Raw genomic sequence first — 19,455 nt, 5'->3', positions numbered from 1 at the left:
GGTTTGGATGGTATTGCAGTGGAATCTATTAAAAAAAAGGGGGTGACTATTTTGTTGACTGGTTGGTGAGGATATTTAGTGTATATATGACTCATAGTGAAGTGCCTGAGGATTGGCAGAATGCATGCATAGTGCCATTGTACAAAGGCAAAGGGGATAAAGGTGAGTGTTCAAATTACAGAGGTATGAGAGGGTGAAGGCATGTATAGAGCATCAGAATGGGGAGGAGCAGCGTGGTTTCAGAAGTGGTAGAGGATGTGTGGATCAGGTGTTTGCTTTGACGAATGTATGTGAGAAATGCTTAGAAAAACAAATGGATTTGTATGTAGCATTTATGGATCTGGAGAAGGCATATGATAGAGATGATAGAGATGCTCTGTGGAACGTATTAAGAGTATATGGTGTGGGAGGCAAGTTGCTAGAAGCAGTGAAAATTTATTATTGAGGATGTAAGGCATGTGTATGAGAAGGAAGAGAGGAAAGTGATTGGTTCCCAGTGAATGTTGGTTTGCGGCAGGGGTGTGTTATGTCTCCATGGTTGTTTAATTTGTTTATGGATGGGGTTGTTAGGGAGGTGAATGCAAGAGTTTTGGAGAGAGAGGCAAGTATACAATCTGTTGTGGATGAGAGAGCTTAGGAAGTGAGTCAGTTGTTGTTTGCTGATGATACAGCACTGGTGGCTGATTCGGATGGAAAGCTGCAGAAACTAGTGACTGAGTTTGGTAAAGTGTGTGAAAGAAGAAAGCTGAGAGTAAATGTGAATAAGAGCAAGGTTATTAGGTACAGTATGGTTAAGGGACAAGTGAATTGGAAGGTAAGTTTGAATGTAAAAAAAACTGGAGGAAATGAAGTGTTTTAGATATCTAGGAGTGGATTTAGCAGTCGATTGAACCATGTAAGTGGAAGGGACTCACAGGGTGGGGGAGGGGGCGAAGGTTCTGGGAGCGTTGAAGAATGTGTGGAAGGCTATAACATTATTTCGGAAAGCAAAATGGGTATGTTTGAAGGAATAGTGGTTCCAATGTTATATGGTTGCGAGGCATGAGCTATAGTTAGGAGTTTGCAGAGACAAAGAAGATATATGTGTCAGAGGTGGAGGGAGCGAGGAGAAAAGGGAGACCAAATTGAAGGTGGAAGGATGGAGTGAAAAATATTTTGATCGATCAGGGCCTGAGCATGTAGGAGGGTGAAAGGCTTGCAAGGAATAGAGTGAATTGGAACGATGTGGTATACCAGGGTCGATGTGCTGTCAGTGGATTGAAACAGGGCACGTGAAGCATCTAGGGTAAACCATGGAAAGTTTTGTGGAGCCTGGATGTGGAAAGGGAGCTGTGGTTTTGATGCATTATACATGACAGCTAGATACTGTGTGTGAACGAATGGGGCCTTTGTTGTCTTTTCCTAGCGCTACCTCATGCACGTGTGCGGAGAGAGGTGGGTGTCAATTCATGCATGGCTGGGTGGCGACAGGAAGGAGTAAAGGCAGCAAGTAACACTTATTTACTTGTGTATATATTCTGGGAGCCTTGAAGAATGTTTGGAAGTTGAGAACATTATCTCGGAAAGCAAAAATGGGTATGTTTGAAGGAATAGTGGTTCCAACAATGTTGTATGGTTGTGAGGCGTGGGCTATGGATAGAGTTGTGCGCAGGAGGGTGGATGTGCTGGAAATGAGATGTTTGAGGACAATATGTGGTGTGAGGTGGTTTGATTGAGTAAGTAATGTAAGGGTGAGAGAGATGTGTGGAAATAAAAAGAGTGTGGTTGAGAGAGCAGAAGAGGGTGTTTTGAAATGGTTTGGTCACATGGAGAGAATGAGTGGGGAAAGATTGACCAATAGGATATATGTGTCAGAGGTAGAGGGAACGAGGAGAAGTGGGAGACCAAATTGGAGGTGGAAAGATGGAGTGAAAAAGATTTTGAGTGATCGTGGCCTGAACATGCAGGAGGGTGAAAGGCGTGCAAGGAATAGAGTGAATTGGAACGATGTGGTATGCCGGGGTTGATGTGCTGTCAGTGGATTGAATCAGGGCATGTCAAGCGTCTGGGGTAAACCATGGAAAGTGTGTGGGGCCTGGATGTGGAAAGGGAGCTGTGGTTTTGGTGCATTATTACAGGACAGCTAGAGACTGAGTGTGAATGAATGGGGCCTTTGATGTCTTTCCTAGCACTACCTCGCACACATGAGTGGGGAGGGGGATGTTATTCCATGTGTGTCGAGGTGGCGATGGGAACAAATAAAGGCAGACAGTATGAATTATGTACATGTGTATATATGTATATGTCTGTGTGTGTATATATATGTGTACATTGAGATGTATAGGTGAAAGAGGTGAAAAAAAGAGCAAATGAGAGTTGGGGTGAGAGAGTATCATTAAATTTTAGGGAGAATAAAAAGATGTTCTGGAAGGAGGTAAATAAAGTGCGTAAGACAAGGGAGCAAATGGGAACTTCAGTGAAGGGCGCAAATGGGGAGGTGATAACAAGTAGTGGTGATGTGAGAAGGAGATGGAGTGAGTATTTTGAAGGTTTGTTGAATGTGTTTGATGATAGAGTGGCAGATATAGGGTGTTTTGGTCGAGGTGGTGTGCAAAGTGAGAGGGTTAGGGAAAATGATTTGGTAAACAGAGAAGAGGTAGTGAAAGCTTTGCGGAAGATGAAAGCCGGCAAGGCAGCAGGTTTGGATGGTATTACAGTGGAATTTATTAAAAAAGGGGGTGACTGTATTGTTGACTGGTTGGTAAGGTTATTTAATGTATGTATGACTCATGGTGAGGTGCCTGAGGATTGGTGGAATGCGTGCATAGTGCCATTGTACAAAGGCAAAGGGGATAAGAGTGAGTGCTCAAATTACAGAGGTATAAGTTTGTTGAGTATTCCTGGTAAATTATATGGGAGGGTATTGATTGAGAGGGTGAAGGCATGTACAGAGCATCAGATTGGGGAAGAGCAGTGTGGTTTCAGAAGTGGTAGAGGATGTGTGGATCAGGTGTTTGCTTTGAAGAATGTATGTGAGAAATACTTAGAAAAGCAAATGGATTTGTATGTAGCATTTATGGATCTGGAGAAGGCATATGATAGAGTTGATAGAGATGCTCTGTGGAAGGTATTAAGAATATATGGTGTGGGAGGAAAGTTGTTAGAAGCAGTGAAAAGTTTTTATCGAGGATGTAAGGCATGTGTACGTGTAGGAAGAGAGGAAAGTGATTGGTTCTCAGTGAATGTAGGTTTGCGGCAGGGGTGTGTGATGTCTCCATGGTTGTTTAATTTGTTTATGGATGGGGTTGTTAGGGAGGTAAATGCAAGAGTTTTGGAAAGAGGGGCAAGTATGAAGTCTGTTGGGGATGAGAGAGCTTGGGAAGTGAGTCAGTTGTTGTTCGCTGATGATACAGCGCTGGTGGCTGATTCATATGAGAAACTGCAGAAGCTGGTGACTGAGTTTGGTAAAGTGTGTGAAAGAAGAAAGTTAAGAGTAAATGTGAATAAGAGCAAGGTTATTAGGTACAGTAGGGTTGAGGGTCAAGTCAGTTGGGAGGTGAGTTTGAATGGAGAAAAACTGGAGGAAGTGAAGTGTTTTAGGATCTGGCAGCGGATCTGGCAGCGGATGGAACCATGGAAGCAGAAGTGGATCATAGGGCGGGGGAGGGGGCGAAAATTCTGGGGGCCTTGAAGAATGTGTGGAAGTCGAGAACATTATCTCGGAAAGCAAAAATGGGTATGTTTGAAGGAATAGTGGTTCCAACAATGTTGTATGGTTGCGAGGCGTGGGCTATGGATAGAGTTGTGCGCAGGAGGATGGATGTGCTGGAAATGAGATGTTTGAGGACAATGTGTGGTGTGAGGTAGTTTGATCGAGTGAGTAACGTAAGGGTAAGAGAGATGTGTGGAAATAAAAAGAGCGTGGTTGAGAGAGCAGAAGAGGGTGTTTTGAAGTGGTTTGGGCACATGGAGAGAATGAGTGAGGAAAGATTGACCAAGAGGATATATGTGTCGGAGGTGGAGGGAACGAGGAGAAGAGGGAGACCAAATTGGAGGTGGAAAGATGGAGTGAAAAAGATTTTGTGTGATCGGGGCCTGAACATGCAGGAGGGTGAAAGGAGGGCAAGGAATAGAGTGAATTGGAGCGATGTGGTATACCGGGGTTGACGTGCTGTCAGTGGATTGAATCAAGGCATGTGAAGCGTCTGGGGTAAACCATGGAAAGCTGTGTAGGTATGTATATTTGCGTGTGTGGACGTATGTATATACATGTGTATGGGGGGGGTTGGGCCATTTCTTTCGTCTGTTTCCTTGCGCTACCTCGCAAACGCGGGAGACAGCAACAAAGTATAATAAAAAATAAAATAATAATTTGTGTGTGTGGACGTGTACGTATATACATGTGTATGTGGGCGGGTTGGGCCATTCTTTCGTCTGTTTCCTTGCACTACCTCTCTAATGCGGGAGACAGCGACAAAGCAAAATAATAAAAAAAAGATTTATTTATTTATTTATTTTGCTTTGTCGCTGTCTCCCGCGTTTGCGAGGTAGCGCAAGGAAACAGACGAAAGAAATGGCACAACCCACCCCCATACACATGTATTTACATACACGTCCACACACGCAAATTTACGTACCTATACATCTCAATGTACACATATATATACACACGCAGACATATACATATATACACATGTACATAATTCATACTGTCTGCCTTTATTTATTCCCATCGCCACCTCGCCACACATGGAATAACATCCCCCTCCCCCTCATGTGTGCGAGGTAGCGCTAGGAAAAGACAACAAAGGCCCCATTCGTTCACACTCAGTCTCTAGCTGTCATGTAATAATGCCCGAAACCACAGCTCCCTTTCCACATCTAGGCCCCACAGAACTTTCCATGGTTTACCCCAGATGCTTCACATGCCCTGATTCAATCCATTGACAGAATGTCAACCACGGTATACCACATCGATCCAATTCACTCTATTCCTTGCCCGCCTTTCACCCTCCTGCATGTTCAGTCCCCGATCACTCAAAATCTTTTTCACTCCATCTTTCCACCTCCAATTTGGTCTCGCACTTTTCCTCGTTGCCTCCACCTCCGACACATATATCCTCTTGGTCAATCTTTCCTAACTCATTCTCTCCATGTGCCCAAACCATTTCAACACACCCTCTTCTGCTCTCTCAACCACACTCTTTTTATTTCCACACATCTCTCTTACCCTTACATTGCTTACTCGATCAAACCACCTCACACCACATATTGTCCTCAAACATCTCATTTCCAGCACATCCACCCTCCTGCGCACAACTCTATCCATAGCCCATGCCTCGCAACCATACAACATTGTTGGAACCACTATTCCTTCAAACATACCCATTTTTGCTCTCCGAGACAATGTTATCGACTTCCAAACATTCTTCAAGGCTCCCCTTCCACATCCAGGCCCCACAGAACTTTCCATGGCTTACCCTAGACGCTTCACATGCCCTGGTTCAATCAATTGACAATATGTCGACCCCGGTATACCACATTGTTCCAATTCACTGTATTCCTTATACACCTTTCTCCCTACTGCATGTTCAGGCCCCGATCACTCAGAATCTTTTTCACTCCATCTTTCCACCTCCAATTTGGTCTCCCACTTCTCGTTCCCTCCACCTCTGACACATATATCCTCTTGGTCAATGTTTCCTCACTCATTCTCTCCATGTGACCAAACCATTTCAAAACACCCTCTTCTGCTCTTTCAACCACACTCTTTTTATTACCACACATCTCTCTCACCCTATTATTACTTACTCGATCAAACCACCTCACAGCACACATTGTCCTCAAACATCTCATTTCCAACACATCCACCCTCCTCCGTACAACTCTATCCATAGCCCATGCCTCGCAACCATATAACATTGTTGGAATCACTATTCCTTCAAACATACCCATTTTTGCTTTCCGAGATAATGTTCTCGACTTCCACACATTCTTCAACACTCCCAGAACTTTCACTCCCTCCCCCACCCTATGATTCACTTCCGCTCCCATGGTTCCACCTGCTGGCAAATCCACTCCCAGATATCTAAAACACTTCACTTTCTCCAGTTTTACTCCATTCAGACTTACCTCCCAATTGACTTGTCCCTCAACCCTACTGTACCTAATAACCTTGCTCTTATTCACATTTACTTTTAACTTTCTTCTCTCGCACACTTTACCAAACTCAGTCACCTGCTTCTGCAGTTTCTCACACGAATCAGCCACCAGCACTCTATCATCAGTGAACAACAACTGACTCACTTCCCAAGCTCTCTCATCCACAACAGACTGCATACTTGCCCCTCTATCCAAAACTCTTGCATTCACCTCCCTAACAACACCATCCATAGCAAATTAAATAACCATGGAGACATCACATACCCCTGCCGCAAACCTACATTCACTGAGAACCAATCACTTTCCTCTCTTCCTACATGTACACATGCCTGACATCCTCTCTTCCTACATGTACACATGCCTGACATCCTCAATACAAACTTTTCACTGCTTCCAACACCTTGCCTCCCACAACATATATTCTTAATACCTTCCACAGAGCATCTCTATCAACTCCATCATATCCCCTCTCCAGGTTCATAAATGCTACATACAAATCCATTTGCTTTTGTAAGTAATTCTCACGTACATTCTTCAAAGCAAACACCTGATCCACACATCCTCTGCCACGTCTGAAACCACACTGCTCCTCCCCAATCTGATGCTCTGTACATGCCCTCACCCTCTCAATCAATACCCTCCCATATAATTTCCCAGGAATAATGAACAAACTTATACCTCTGTAATTTGAGTACACACTTTTATCCCCTTTCCCTTTGTACAATGTCACTATGCAAGTATTCCGCCAATCCTCAGGCACCTCACCATGAGTCATACGTACATTAAATAACCTTACCAACCGGTAACAATACAGTCACCCCTTTTTTATTAAATTCCACTGCAATACCATCCAAACCCTCTGCCTTGCCGGCTTTCATCTTCGCAAAGCTTTTACTACCTCTTCTCTGTTTACCAAATCACTTTCCTTAACCCTCTCACTTTGCACACCACCTCGACCAAAACACCCTATGTCTGCCACTCTGTCATCTAACACACTCAACAAACCTTGAAATACTCACTCCATCTCCTTCTCACATCACCCTTACTTGTTATCACATCCCCATTAGCCCCCTTCACTGAAGTTCCCATTTGTTCCCTTGTCTTACACACTTTATTTACCTCCTTCCAAAACATCTGTATATGTATGAGTAATTGCTGGAATGGAGACTTTGCTGATGATGAATGTAGAAAATATTTATATAGGGTATTGTCTTTTTTCTGAGGAGCCTAGGTATGTTTCCATATCACACACCCCTTTACCCCCACTACTGCAAGACTTGACTCCTTCCCAATTACTACAAGGGAAATTCTCAGTTGCCCATTTGTTTGCTTGATTTCTTGGTATTTCAAAGATAATATTCAGTACCATATATTATTAAATGAAGGCAGTAGAATAGAGTATATACTTTATTTTATTTACATTGCAAATCTTGGGTCTTATCACTAATCAAAGCTTAGTTATCAAGATGGTAAATAAATGTTTTGTTATGCTATTGATAATGTTATTCAGTGAACAATGTAGTGATAAATCAGGTCTTTACTGTAAGAGTCATTGAAGTTACTCATAAATAATTCAGTTCTTAAAAAGCGTTTTGTACCTCTCCAATCAAATGTTCTGTCAGTGCCTCCACCCTCACAGTCACCACCTTCTTACACACCTTACCAGCTTTACTCTTTGTAGTTCTTGCATTCACTGAGTGTTGTTATAAAAATAATCAACGTTACATGTTGTTTACTTTGTAGTATTATTACTTGAATAGATTTTGTTCAAAGTATATATTGTATTTTATTTATCAGCCTCCAATAATGGAGGAGATACTAAAAGATATTAGGTACAGAATGGCTAATGAGGAGAGTAAATGAAATAAGGGGAGTGGGCACAGAATGGGGGGTGTATGAGGAAGCAGTGCTTACATGTGTGAGAAAATTATGTGGGCATGTGTGAAAGGGTAGTGACTGGTGGGCTGAGGAAATTAGGTTGTTAGTTAAAAGAGGAGAGAGATGTATGGGCATTACCTGCAGATGAGGAATGTGAGTGATTGGGAAACATACAAGTGGAAGTGGCATTAAGTCGCAAGGAATGTGCTGGGGCTGAATAAGAGGATAAATGATGGTTAGGGTTAGAAAGTATTAGCAAACTTCAGGAAGAATAGGATAACTGTCTTGAGAAGAGGTGAATAGTGGTGGGAGAACAGGAGAACAAATAAAAGCATCTTTGGAGGGGGCAGATGGGGAAGCGTTAAGAGGCCAAGAAGTCAAGAGAAGATGGAATGAATATTTCGAAGGACTGTTGAATGTGTTAGATGATATAATGGCATATGTAGGATTTGGGGATGGAGGTATGCAAAACAGGAGTCATGGCATGTGGTTTGGTGAAAAGTGAAGAGGTGGTGAATGCTTTTCCTGAGATGAAGTGCAGCATTATCTTCCAAATAATAAGAAAAAATACTGTGAGGACATTAAGGGTTGAATGTACAAGAAACCCATGGAATACATAAAGAAGGTATCAAATAAGTATATTTGAGAGCCTAGAAAGAAAAATAGAGATACTCTTGTATAATATGCTCAACAAAATAAGAAATCAGCCTGGAGCGATTATAGAAACCTTTAAGGGTAGTCTGGACATATTACTGAAAACTGTTCCAAATGAATTTTAAGTGTATGGCAGCAGAGATCAGCTGTGTTTGGACACATGCATTAAATGCAATAAGTGCTACATGCCAGCCAAGCCTCAGTCTTGTCATAGGTACTCATAAGTAAGCACTCTTGCATTTTGATTTATTTTGATGAAATATTTCTTGCAGATGATGGAAGATTTCAGTCAGAAAAAGTCTTCAAATCAGTTTTCAGTGAAAGGACACCAACAGCGAGTACAAGCTCTTTTAGACGGATATATTGGTCAAGTTCTGTATTACCGATGGAAGAATTGTAATTGTCAAAATGAAGAGGCATCTCTTGCTGAGATGCAGAACAATACTGTCACCAGCTCCAAGACTGCTGATATAGGTCAGAAAGAATTTGATAGAGCATTAGCTTTTCTAATTTACACATCATCTTCCACAGCATTTTGTTTTTCACTAAAGTAATAGCATTTGTGTGTGGATGTAACCAAGATGAGAAAAAAGGAGAGATAGGTAGTATGTTTGAGGAAAGGAACCTGGATGTTTTGGCTCTGAGTGAAACGAAGCTCAAGGGTAAAGGGGAAGAGTGGTTTGGGAATGTCTTGGGAGTAAAGTCAGGGGTTAGTGAGAGGACAAGAGCAAGGGAAGGAGTAGCACTACTCCTGAAACAGGAGTTGTGGGAGTATGTGATAGAGTGTAAGAAAGTAACTTCTAGATTGATATGGGTAAAACTGAAAGTTGATGGAGAGAGATGGGTGATTATTGGTGCATATGCACCTGGGTATGAGAAGAAAGATTATAAGAGGCAAGTGTTTTGGGAGCAGCTGAATGAGTGTGTTAGTAGCTTTGATGCATGAGACCGGGTTATAGTGATGGGTGATTTGAATGCAAAGGTGAGTAATGTGGGAGTTGAGGGAATAATTGGTATACATGGGGTGTTCAGTGTTGTAAATGGAAATGGTGAAGAGCTTGTAGATTTATGTACTGAAAAAGGACTGGTGATTGGGATTACCTGGTTTAAAAAACGAGATATACATAAGTATACGTATGTAAGTAGGAGAGATGGCCAGAGAGCATTATTGGATTACGTGTTAATTGATAGGCGCGCGAAAGAGAGACTTTTGGATGTTAATGTGCTGAAAGGTGCAACTGGAGGGATGTCTGACCATTATCTTGTGGAGGTGAAGGTGAGGATTTGTGGGGGTTTTCAGAAAAGAAGAGAGAATGTTGGGTTGAAGAGAGTGGTGAGAGTAGGTGAGCTTGGGAAGAAGACTTGTGTGAGGAAGTACCAGGAGGGACTGAGTACAGAATGGAAAAAGGTGAGAACAAAGGAAGTAAGGGGAGTGGGGGAGGAATGGAATGTATTTAGGGAAGCAGTGATGGCTTGCGCAAAAAATGCTTGTGGTATGAGAAGCGTGGGAGGTGGGTTGATTAGAAAGGGTAGTGAGTGGTGGAATGAAGAGATAAGATTATTAGTGAAAGAGAAGAGAGAGGCATTTGGATGATTTTTGCAGGGGAAAAATGTAAATGAGTGGGAGATGTACAAAAGAGAGGCAGGAGGTCAAGAGAAAGGTGTAAGAGGTGAAAAAGAGGGCAAATGAGAGTTGGGGTGAGAGAGTATCATTAGATTTTAGGGAGAATAAAAAGATGTTTTGGAAGGAGGTGAATAAAGTGCATAAGACAAGGGAGCAAATGGGAACATCAGTGAAGGGGGCTAATGGAGAGATGATAACAAGTAGTGGTGATGTGAGAAGGAGATGGAGTGAGTATTTTGAAGGTTTGTTGAATGTGTTTGATGATAGAGTGGCAGATATAGGGTGTTTTAGTCAAGGTGGTGTGCAAAGTGAGAGGGTTAGGGAAAATGATTTGGTAAACAGAGAAGAGGTAGTAAAAGCTTTGCAGAAGATGAAAGACGGCAAGGCATCAGGTTTGGATGGTATTGCAGTGGTATTAATTAAAACGGGGTGACTGTATTGTTGACTGGTTGGTAAGGTTATTCAATGTATGTATGACTCATGGTGAGGTGCCTGAGGATTGGCGGAATGCTTGCATAGTGCCATTGTACAAAGGCAAAGGGGATAAGAGTGAATGCTCAAATTACAGAGAGATAAGTTTGTTGAGAGGGTATTGGGAGGGTATTGATTGAGAGGGTGAAGGCATGTACAGAGCATCAGATTGGGGAAGAGCATTGTGGTTTCAGAAGTGGTTGAGGATGTGTGGATCAGGTGTTTGCTTTGAAGAATGCATGTGAGAAATACTTAGAAAAGCAAATGGATTTGTATGTAGCATTATGGATCTGGAGAAGGCATATGATAGAGTTGATAGAGATGCTCTGTGGAAGGTATTAAGAATATATGGTGTGGGAGGCAAGTTGTTGGAAGCAGTGAAAAGTTTTTATCGAGGATGTAAGGCATGTGTACATGTAGGAAGAGAGGAAAGTGATTGGTTCTCAGTGAATGTAGGTTTCCGGCAGGGGCGTGTGATATCTCCATGGTTGTTTAATTTGTTTATGGATGGGGTTGTTAGGGAGGGGAATGCAAGAGTTTTGGATAGAGGGGCAAGTATGCAGTCTGTTGTGGATGAGAGAGCTTTTGAAGTGAGTCAGTTGTTGTTCGCTGATGATACAGCGCTGGTGGCTGATTCATGTGAGAAACTGCAGAAGCTTGTGACTGAGTTTGGTAAGGTGTTTGAAAGAAGAAAGTTGAGAGTAAATGTGAATAAGAGCAAGGTTATTAGGTACAGTAGGGTTGAGGGTCAAGTCAATTGGGAGGTAAGTTTGAATGGAGAAAAACTGGAGGAAGTAAAGTGTTTTAGATATCTGGGAGTGGATCTGGCAGTGGATGGAACCATGGAAGTGGAAGTGAATCATAGGGTGAGGGAGGGGGCGAAAATCCTGGGAGCCTTGAAGAATGTGTGGAAGTCGAGAACATTATCTCGTAAAGCAAAAATGGGTATGTTTGAAGGAATAGTGGTTCCAACAATGTTGTATGGTTGCGAGGCGTGGGCTATGGATAGAGTTGTGTGGAGGCGGGTGGATGTGCTGGAAATGAGATGTTTGAGGACAATGTGTGGTGTGATGTGGTTTGATCGAGTAAGTAATGTAAGGGTAAGAGAGATGTGTGGAAATAAAAAGAGTGTGGTTGAGAGAGCAGAAGAGGGTGTTTTGAAATGGTTTGGTCACATGGAGAGAATGAGTGAGGAAAGATTGACTAAGAGGATATATGTGTCAGAGGTGGAGGGAACGAGAAGTGGGAGACGAAATTGGAGGTGGAAAGATGGAGTGAAAAAGATTTTGTGTGATCGGGGCCTAAACATGCAGGAGGGTGAAAGGCGTGCAAGGAATTGAGTGAATTGGAACGATGTAATATACCGGGGTCGACGTGCTGTCAATGGATTGAACCAGGGCATGTGAAGTGTCTGGGGTAAACCATGGAAAGTTATGTGGGGCCTGGATGTGGAAAGGGAGCTGTGGTTTCGGTGCATTATTACATGACAGCTAGAGACTGAGTGTGAATGAATGGTGCCTTTGTTGTCTTTTCCTAGCGCTACCTCGCACACATGAGGGGGGAGGGGGATGTTATTCCATGTGTGGCGAGGTGGTGGTGGGAATGAATAAAGGCAGGCAGTATGCATTATGTACATATGTATATATGTATATGTCTGTGTGTGTATATATATGTGTACATTGAGATGTATAGGTATGCATATTTGCGTGTGTGGACGTGTATGTATATACATGTGTATGTGGGTGGGTTGGGCCATTCTTTCGTCTTTCCTTACGCTACCTCGCTAACGCGGGAGACAGTGACAAAGTAAAATAAATGAATAAATAGATATATTAGCATTTGTATGAAGTTTAGGGTTATTGCTATAAAATCTTATCTTTGTGAAACAGCAACTTTATTTTAGTACAGTATTAAGCTGTCATCATTTGTACACTGGTTACTGGTACATCCCCATGTATCGAAAGAATGTGCCTCAGAACTTACACTTGTGTTTATTTATCTGTTCAGTTTTTTTGATAATCAGAACTCTCCCTTTTTGGAAGCATGTGTTGGTACATCCCATTCCTAAGAAGGGTGACTGTTCTAACCCCTCTAACTTTCTTCATTTTGCTTTGGTATCTACCATTTCCAAGTCTTTAAATCCTTCCTCAACTCCCATATCCTCAGACATCTTGAAAATCACAGCCTTCTTTTTTATCACCAGTGTGGCTTGTGTAAGCTGAGATCCACTGGTGACATTCTTTTATATCTAACTAATGTCTGGTCATCATTCCAGAATGATATCGGGGAATCCTAAGTAGTTACCCTTGACATATTCAAAGCTTTTGACAGGATGTGGTATTTCTAAGCTCCACACTTCTGTCCTTCACTTTGCTCCCTAATATCTGACTTCTTCTCTGACTTTGTCTGTCTGTGTGGTTGTTGATGGATCAGCTTCCTTTCTATTCTCCATCAACAGTATTGTCCCTCAAGGTTCTTTCCAATTTCCTATACTTTTTCTCCTTTTTATCAATAATTTTCATTTTTACACAAATAACCAAATGCACTCATATGCTGATGACCCAACACTGCATTCCTCCACATCTTTCACTTCTGCTCTTTCTCTCACTGGATCTGCATCTCATATCGACACAACTTCCTTAGTAAACTTAGACTCGGATAGGACATCTCAGTTGGGTAGAAGATGTCTGCTTAAATTTAATGCCTCCAAGACCCAGTTTCTACTCATCTCTGTCGAATACACCTCCCAACTTTCCTCTCTTCGACGATGATTCTGTAATTCCTCATCTTGGTGTGGTGAACTTACTTATTATTACTGTAACATCCACTCTGTCTTGTAAATCCCACAGTACAGAGATGGCTAAGTCTGCCTCAAAGAAACTGAGTCCTGTTTAGATACTGAAGTTTCTTTTCTTCCTTTATACAAAGGGCTAATCTGTCCTTGTATGGAATACTGCTTCCATTTTTTTTGAGGGCTCCAGTCATGGACTAATGTCCACATCAAGGTTGAGCCTTAATTGAAGTATAGAGAGGATTATGAAAGGGAAAAAGAAGAGATAAGGGAAAGTATTTACAAATTTTGGAGGAAGTGAAAAAACCTCTTTTAGAATGTGATGGGTCATAATTATTGGGAATACATGGGAAGGTGAGTAATGTGGCAATTGGGGGTATAATTGGTGTACATCGGGTATTCAGTGTTGTGAATGGAAATAGTGAAGAGCTTATGGATTTGTGTGCTGAAAAAAGACTGGTGATTGGGAATACCTCATTTAAAAAGAGTGGTATACCTATGTGAGTAGGAGAGATGGTCAAAGAGCATTTCTGGATTATGTGTTAATTGATAGGCATGTAAAAGAGAGACTTCTGGATGTTAATGTGCTGAGAGGGGCAGCTGGAGGGATGTCTGACCACTATGATGTGGAGGAGAAGGTGAAGATTTGTAAAGATTTTCAAAAACGAAGAGAGAATGTTGGGGAGAAGAGAGTGGTGAGAGTGAGCTTGGAAAGGACACTTGTGTGAGGAAATACCAGGAGAGATTGAGTATGAAATGGCAAAAGGTGAGAGCAATTGATGTGAGGGGAGTGGGTGAGGAATGGGATGTACTTAGGGAAGCAATGATGGCATGTGCAAAAGATAAGTGTGGCATGAGAAAGGTGGGAGTTGGGCAGATTAGAAAGGGTAGTGAGTGGTGGGATGAAGAAGTAAAGTCATTAGTGAAACAGAAAAGAGAGGCATTTGCATGACACTTATGAGGAAATGATTAGATGTATAAAAGAAAGCAACAGGTCAAGAGGAAGGTGCAAGGATTGAAAAGGAAGGCAAGTGAGAGTTTGGGTGAGAGAATATCATTGAATTTTAGGGAGGATAAAAAGATGTTTTGGAAAGAGGGGCAAGTATGAAGTCTGTTGGGGATAAGAGAGCTTGGGAAGTGAGTCAGTTGTTGTTCGCTGATGATACAGCGCTGGTGGCTGATTCATGTGAGAAATTGCAGAAGCTGGTGACTGAATTTGGTAAAGTGTGTGGAAGAAGAAAGTTAAGAGTAAATGTGAATAAGAGCAAGGTTATTAGGTACAGTAGGGTTGAGGGTCAAGTCAATTGGGAGGTGAGTTTGAATGGAGAAAAACTGGAGGAAGTGAAGTGTTTTAGATATCTGGGAGTGGATCTGGCAGCGGATGGAACCATGGAAGCGGAAGTGGATCATTGGGTGGGGGAGGGGGCGAAAATTCTGGGGGCCTTGAAGAATGTGTGGAAGTCGAGAACATTATCTCGGAAAGCAAAAATGGGTATGTTTGAAGGAATAGTGGTTCCAACAATGTTGTATGGTTGCGAGGCATGGGCTATGGATAGAGTTGTGCGCAGGAGGATGGATGTGCTGGAAATGAGATGTTTGAGGACAATGTGTGGTGTGAGGTGGTTTGATCGAGTGAGTAACGTAAGGGTAAGAGAGATGTGTGGTAATAAAAAGAGTGTGGTTGAGAGAGCAGAAGAGGGTGTTTTGAAGTGGTTTGGGCACATGGAGAGAATGAGTGAGGAAAGATTGACCAAGAGGATATATGTGTCGGAGGTGGAGGGAACGAGGAGAAGAGGGAGACCAAATTGGAGGTGGAAAGATGGAGTGAAAAAGATTTTGTGTGATCGGGGCCTGAACATGCAGGAGGGTGAAAGGAGGGCAAGGAATAGAGTGAATTGGAGCGATGTGGTATACTGGGGTTGACGTGCTGTCAGTGGATTGAATCAAGGCATGTGAAGCGTCTGGGGTAAACCATGGAAAGTTGTGTAGGTATGTATATTTGCGTGTGTGGATGTATGTATGTACATGTGTATGGGGTGGGGGGGTTGGGCCATTTCTTCCGTCTGTTTCCTTGCGCTACCTCGCAAACGCGGGAGACAGCGACAAAGTATAATAAATAATAATAATAAAAAAGATGTTTTGGAAGGAGGTGAATAACGTTCGTTAGACAAGAGAACTAATGGGAACATTGGTGAAGGGGGCAAGGGGGTAAGTAATAACAGGTAGTGATGAAGTGAGGAGGAGATGGAGTGAGTATTTTGAAGGTTTGTTGAATGTGTTTGATGATAGAGCGGCAGACATAGGGTGTTCTGGTCAGGGTGGTGTGTGAAGTGAGGGGGGTCTGGGAGAATGGTCTGGTTAAGAGAGAGGAGGTAGTGAAAGCTTTGCAGAAGATGAAATCCGGCAAGGCAGCGAGTTTGGATGGTATTGCAGTAGAATATATAAAGAAAGGGGGTGATTCTGTTGTTGATTGGTTGGTGAGGATATTCAGTGTATGTATGGATCAGGATGAAGTGCCTGAGGATTGGCAGAATGCATGCATAGTGCCGTTGTACAAAGGCAATGGGGATAAAGGTAAGTGTTCGAATTACAGAGGCATAAATTTGTTGAATATTCCTGGGAAGTTATATGGGATGGTATTGATTCAGAGGGCAAAGGCATGTACAGAGTGTCAGACTGGGGAAGAGGAGTGTAGTTTCAGAACTGGTGGGGGATATGCGGATCAGGTGTTTGCTTTGAAGAGTGTGTGTGAGAAATACTTAGAAAAACAGATGGATTTGTATGTAGCATTTATAGATCTGGAGAGGGCATATGATAGGATTGATAGAGATGCTTTGTGGAAGGTCTTAGGAGTATATGGTGTTGGAGGTAAGCTGCTAGCAGCAGTGAAGGGTTTTTATCAAGGATATAAGGCATGTGAACGAGTAGGAAGAGCAGAGAGTGATTGGTTTCCAGTGAAGGTCGGTCTGCAGCAGGGGTGTCTCTGTGGTTGTTTGATTTGTTTATGGTTGGGGTGGTTAGGAAGGTAAGGGCTAGAGTTTTGAAGAGAGGGGCAAGTATGCAGTTTGTTATGGGTGAGAGGGCCTTAGAAGTGAGTCACTTGTTGTTTGCCGATGGTACAGCTCTGGTAGCTGATTCAAGTGAGAAATTGCAAAGGTTGGTGATTTTGGAAAAGTGTGTGAGTGGAGATAGCTGAGAGTAAATGTGAAAAAGAGCAAGGTTTTAAGGCGTAGTAGGGTTTAGGGACAAGTTATTTAGGATGTAAGTTTGAATGGAGAAAGATTGGAGGAAGTGAATTGTTTCAGATATATGGGAGTGGACTTAACAGCAGACGGAACTGTTGAAGTGGAAGTAAGTCATAAGATGGGGGAGGGGGTGAAGGTTCTTCGAGCGATGAAGAATGTTTGGAAGGAGAGAACGTTGTCTAGGAGAACAAAAATGGATCTGTTTGAAGGAATGGTAGTTCCAACAATTTTATATGGTTGCAAGGCATGGGCTATAGATAGGGTTGTACAGAGGAGGGTGGGTGTGTTGAAAATGAAATGTTTGAGGATATTATGTGGTGTGAGGTGGTTTGATCAAGTAAGTAATGAAAGGGTAAGAGAGATGTGTGGAAATAAAAAGGATGTGGTTGAGAAAGCAGAAGAGGGTGTGATGAAGTGGTTTAGACATATGGAGAGAGTAAGTGAGGAAAGATTGACAAAGAGGATATATGTGTTACAGGTGGAGGGAACAAGGGGAAGCAGGAGACAATATTGGATGTGTAATGATGGATTGAAAAAGATTTTAAGTGATTGAGGCCTGAACATGCAGGAGGGTGAGAGGCATACAAGGAATAGAGTGAATTGGAACGATGTGGTATAATGGGGTTAATTTTCTGTCACTGGACTGAACCAGGGCATGTGAAATGTCTGAGGTGAACCATGGAAAGGTCTGTGGAACCTGGATGTAGATAGGGAGCTGTGGTTTCGCTGCATTACACATGACAGCTAGAGACTGAATGTGAGCGAATGTGACCTTTTTTGTCTGTTTTCCTGGCACTTCTTTGCTGAAGCAGGGGATAGCGATGCTGTTTCCTGTGAGATGGGTTAGCACCAGGTATGGATGAAGGCAAGCAAGTATGAACATGTACATGTTTATATATGTATACATGTGAGTATGTTTATGTGGTTTTGGTGCATTATTACATGACAGCTAGAGACTGAGTGTGAACGAATGGGGCCTTTGTTGTCTTTTCCTAGCGCTACCTCGCACACATGAGGGGGAGGGGTTTTTTATTTCATGTGTGGCAGGGTGGCGATGGGAATGAATAAAGGCAGACAGTATGAATTATGTACATGTTTATATATGTATATGTCTGTGGATGTATATATATGTGTACATTGAGATGTATAGGTATGTATATTTGCGTGTGTGGACGTGTATGTATATACATGTGTATGTGGGTGGGTTGGGCCATTCTTTCATCTGTTTCCTTACGCTACCTCGCTAACGCGGGAGACAGCGACAAAGCAAAATAAAAAATAAGTAATAAAAATATAAATGTTTATGTATATGTATATCCCCTGGGGATAGGGGAGAAAGAATACTTCCCACGTATTCCCTGCGTGTCGTAGAAGGCGACTAAAAGGGGAGGGAGCGGGGGGCTGGAAATCCTCCCCTCTTGTTTTTTTTTTTTTTTAATTTTCCAAGAAAAGGAACAGAGAAGGGGGCCAGGTGAGGATGTTCCCTCAAAGGCCCAGTCCTCGTTCTTAACGCTACCTTGCTGATGCGGGAAATGGCGAATAGTTTGAAAAAAAAATGTATACATTCATATGTATATGTATGTACATGTGTTTGTGTGTGCGTGTGTGTATGGATGTTTATGTATTATTATTATACTATGTCGCTGTCTCCTGCATTAGTGAGGTAGCGCAAAGAAACAGATGAAAGAATGGCCCAACCCACCCACATACACATGTATATACATACACGTCTGCACATGCACATATGTACCTATATATTTCAATGTATATATATATGTATGTATGTATATACGCAAGGAAAAAGACGAAAGAATGGCCCAACCTGCCCACATACACATGTATATACATACACGCCCACACACACAAATATGCATACCTATACATCTCAATGTACACATATGTATACACCCACAGACATATACATATATACGCATGTACATAATTCATACTGTCTGCCTTTATTCATTCCCATCGCCACCCTGCCACACATGAAATAAAAACCCCCTCCCCCCTCATGTGTGCGAAGTAGCGCTAGGAAAAGACAACAAAGGCCACATTCGTTCACACTCAGTCTCTAGCTGTCATGTAATAATGCACCGAAACCACAGCTCCCTTTCCACATCCAGGCCCCACACAACTTTCCATGGTTTACCCCAGACGCTTCACATGCCCTGATTCAATCCATTGACAGCACATCGACCCCGGTATACCACATTGTTCCAATTCACTCTATTCCTTGCACGCCGTTCACCCTCCTGCATGTTCAGGCCCCGATCACTCAAAATCTTTTTCGCTCCATCTTTTCACCTAAAATTTGGTCTCCCACTTCTCCTCGTTCCCTCCACCTCTGACACATATATCCTCTTTGTCAATCTTTCCTCACTCATTCTCTCCATGTGACCAAACCATTTCAAAACACCCTCTTCTGCTCTCTCAACCACACTCTTTTTATTTCCACGCATCTCTTACCCTTACATTACTTACTCGATCAAACCACCTCACACCACATATTGTCCTCAAACATCTCATTTCCAGCACATCCACCCTCCTGCGCACAACTCTATCCATAGCCCACGCCTCGCAACCATACAACATTGTTGGAATCACTATTCCTTCAAACATACCCATTTTTGCTTTCCGAGATAATGTTC

General features: G+C 42.5%; 1 protein-coding gene across 2 annotated transcripts in view; it reads left to right on the top strand.

The window, feature by feature from the left end:
• LOC139750829 (uncharacterized) overlaps positions 1-19,455 on the top strand; it is a 210,227-nt gene that overhangs the window by 86,414 nt on the left and 104,358 nt on the right. For both annotated transcript variants that reach the window (XM_071665603.1, XM_071665602.1), the window contains exon 5: positions 8,946-9,147. In XM_071665603.1, the coding sequence (XP_071521704.1) occupies positions 8,946-9,147 (202 nt within the window). The remainder of the gene's footprint in view (positions 1-8,945; positions 9,148-19,455) is intronic.

Source organism: Panulirus ornatus, chromosome 10, assembly GCF_036320965.1.
Source record: "Panulirus ornatus isolate Po-2019 chromosome 10, ASM3632096v1, whole genome shotgun sequence".
NCBI classification, from domain to species: Eukaryota; Metazoa; Arthropoda; class Malacostraca; order Decapoda; family Palinuridae; genus Panulirus; species Panulirus ornatus.
The sequence above is the reverse complement of the archived record's forward strand: the minus strand, read 5'-3'. Positions and strand labels throughout refer to the sequence as shown.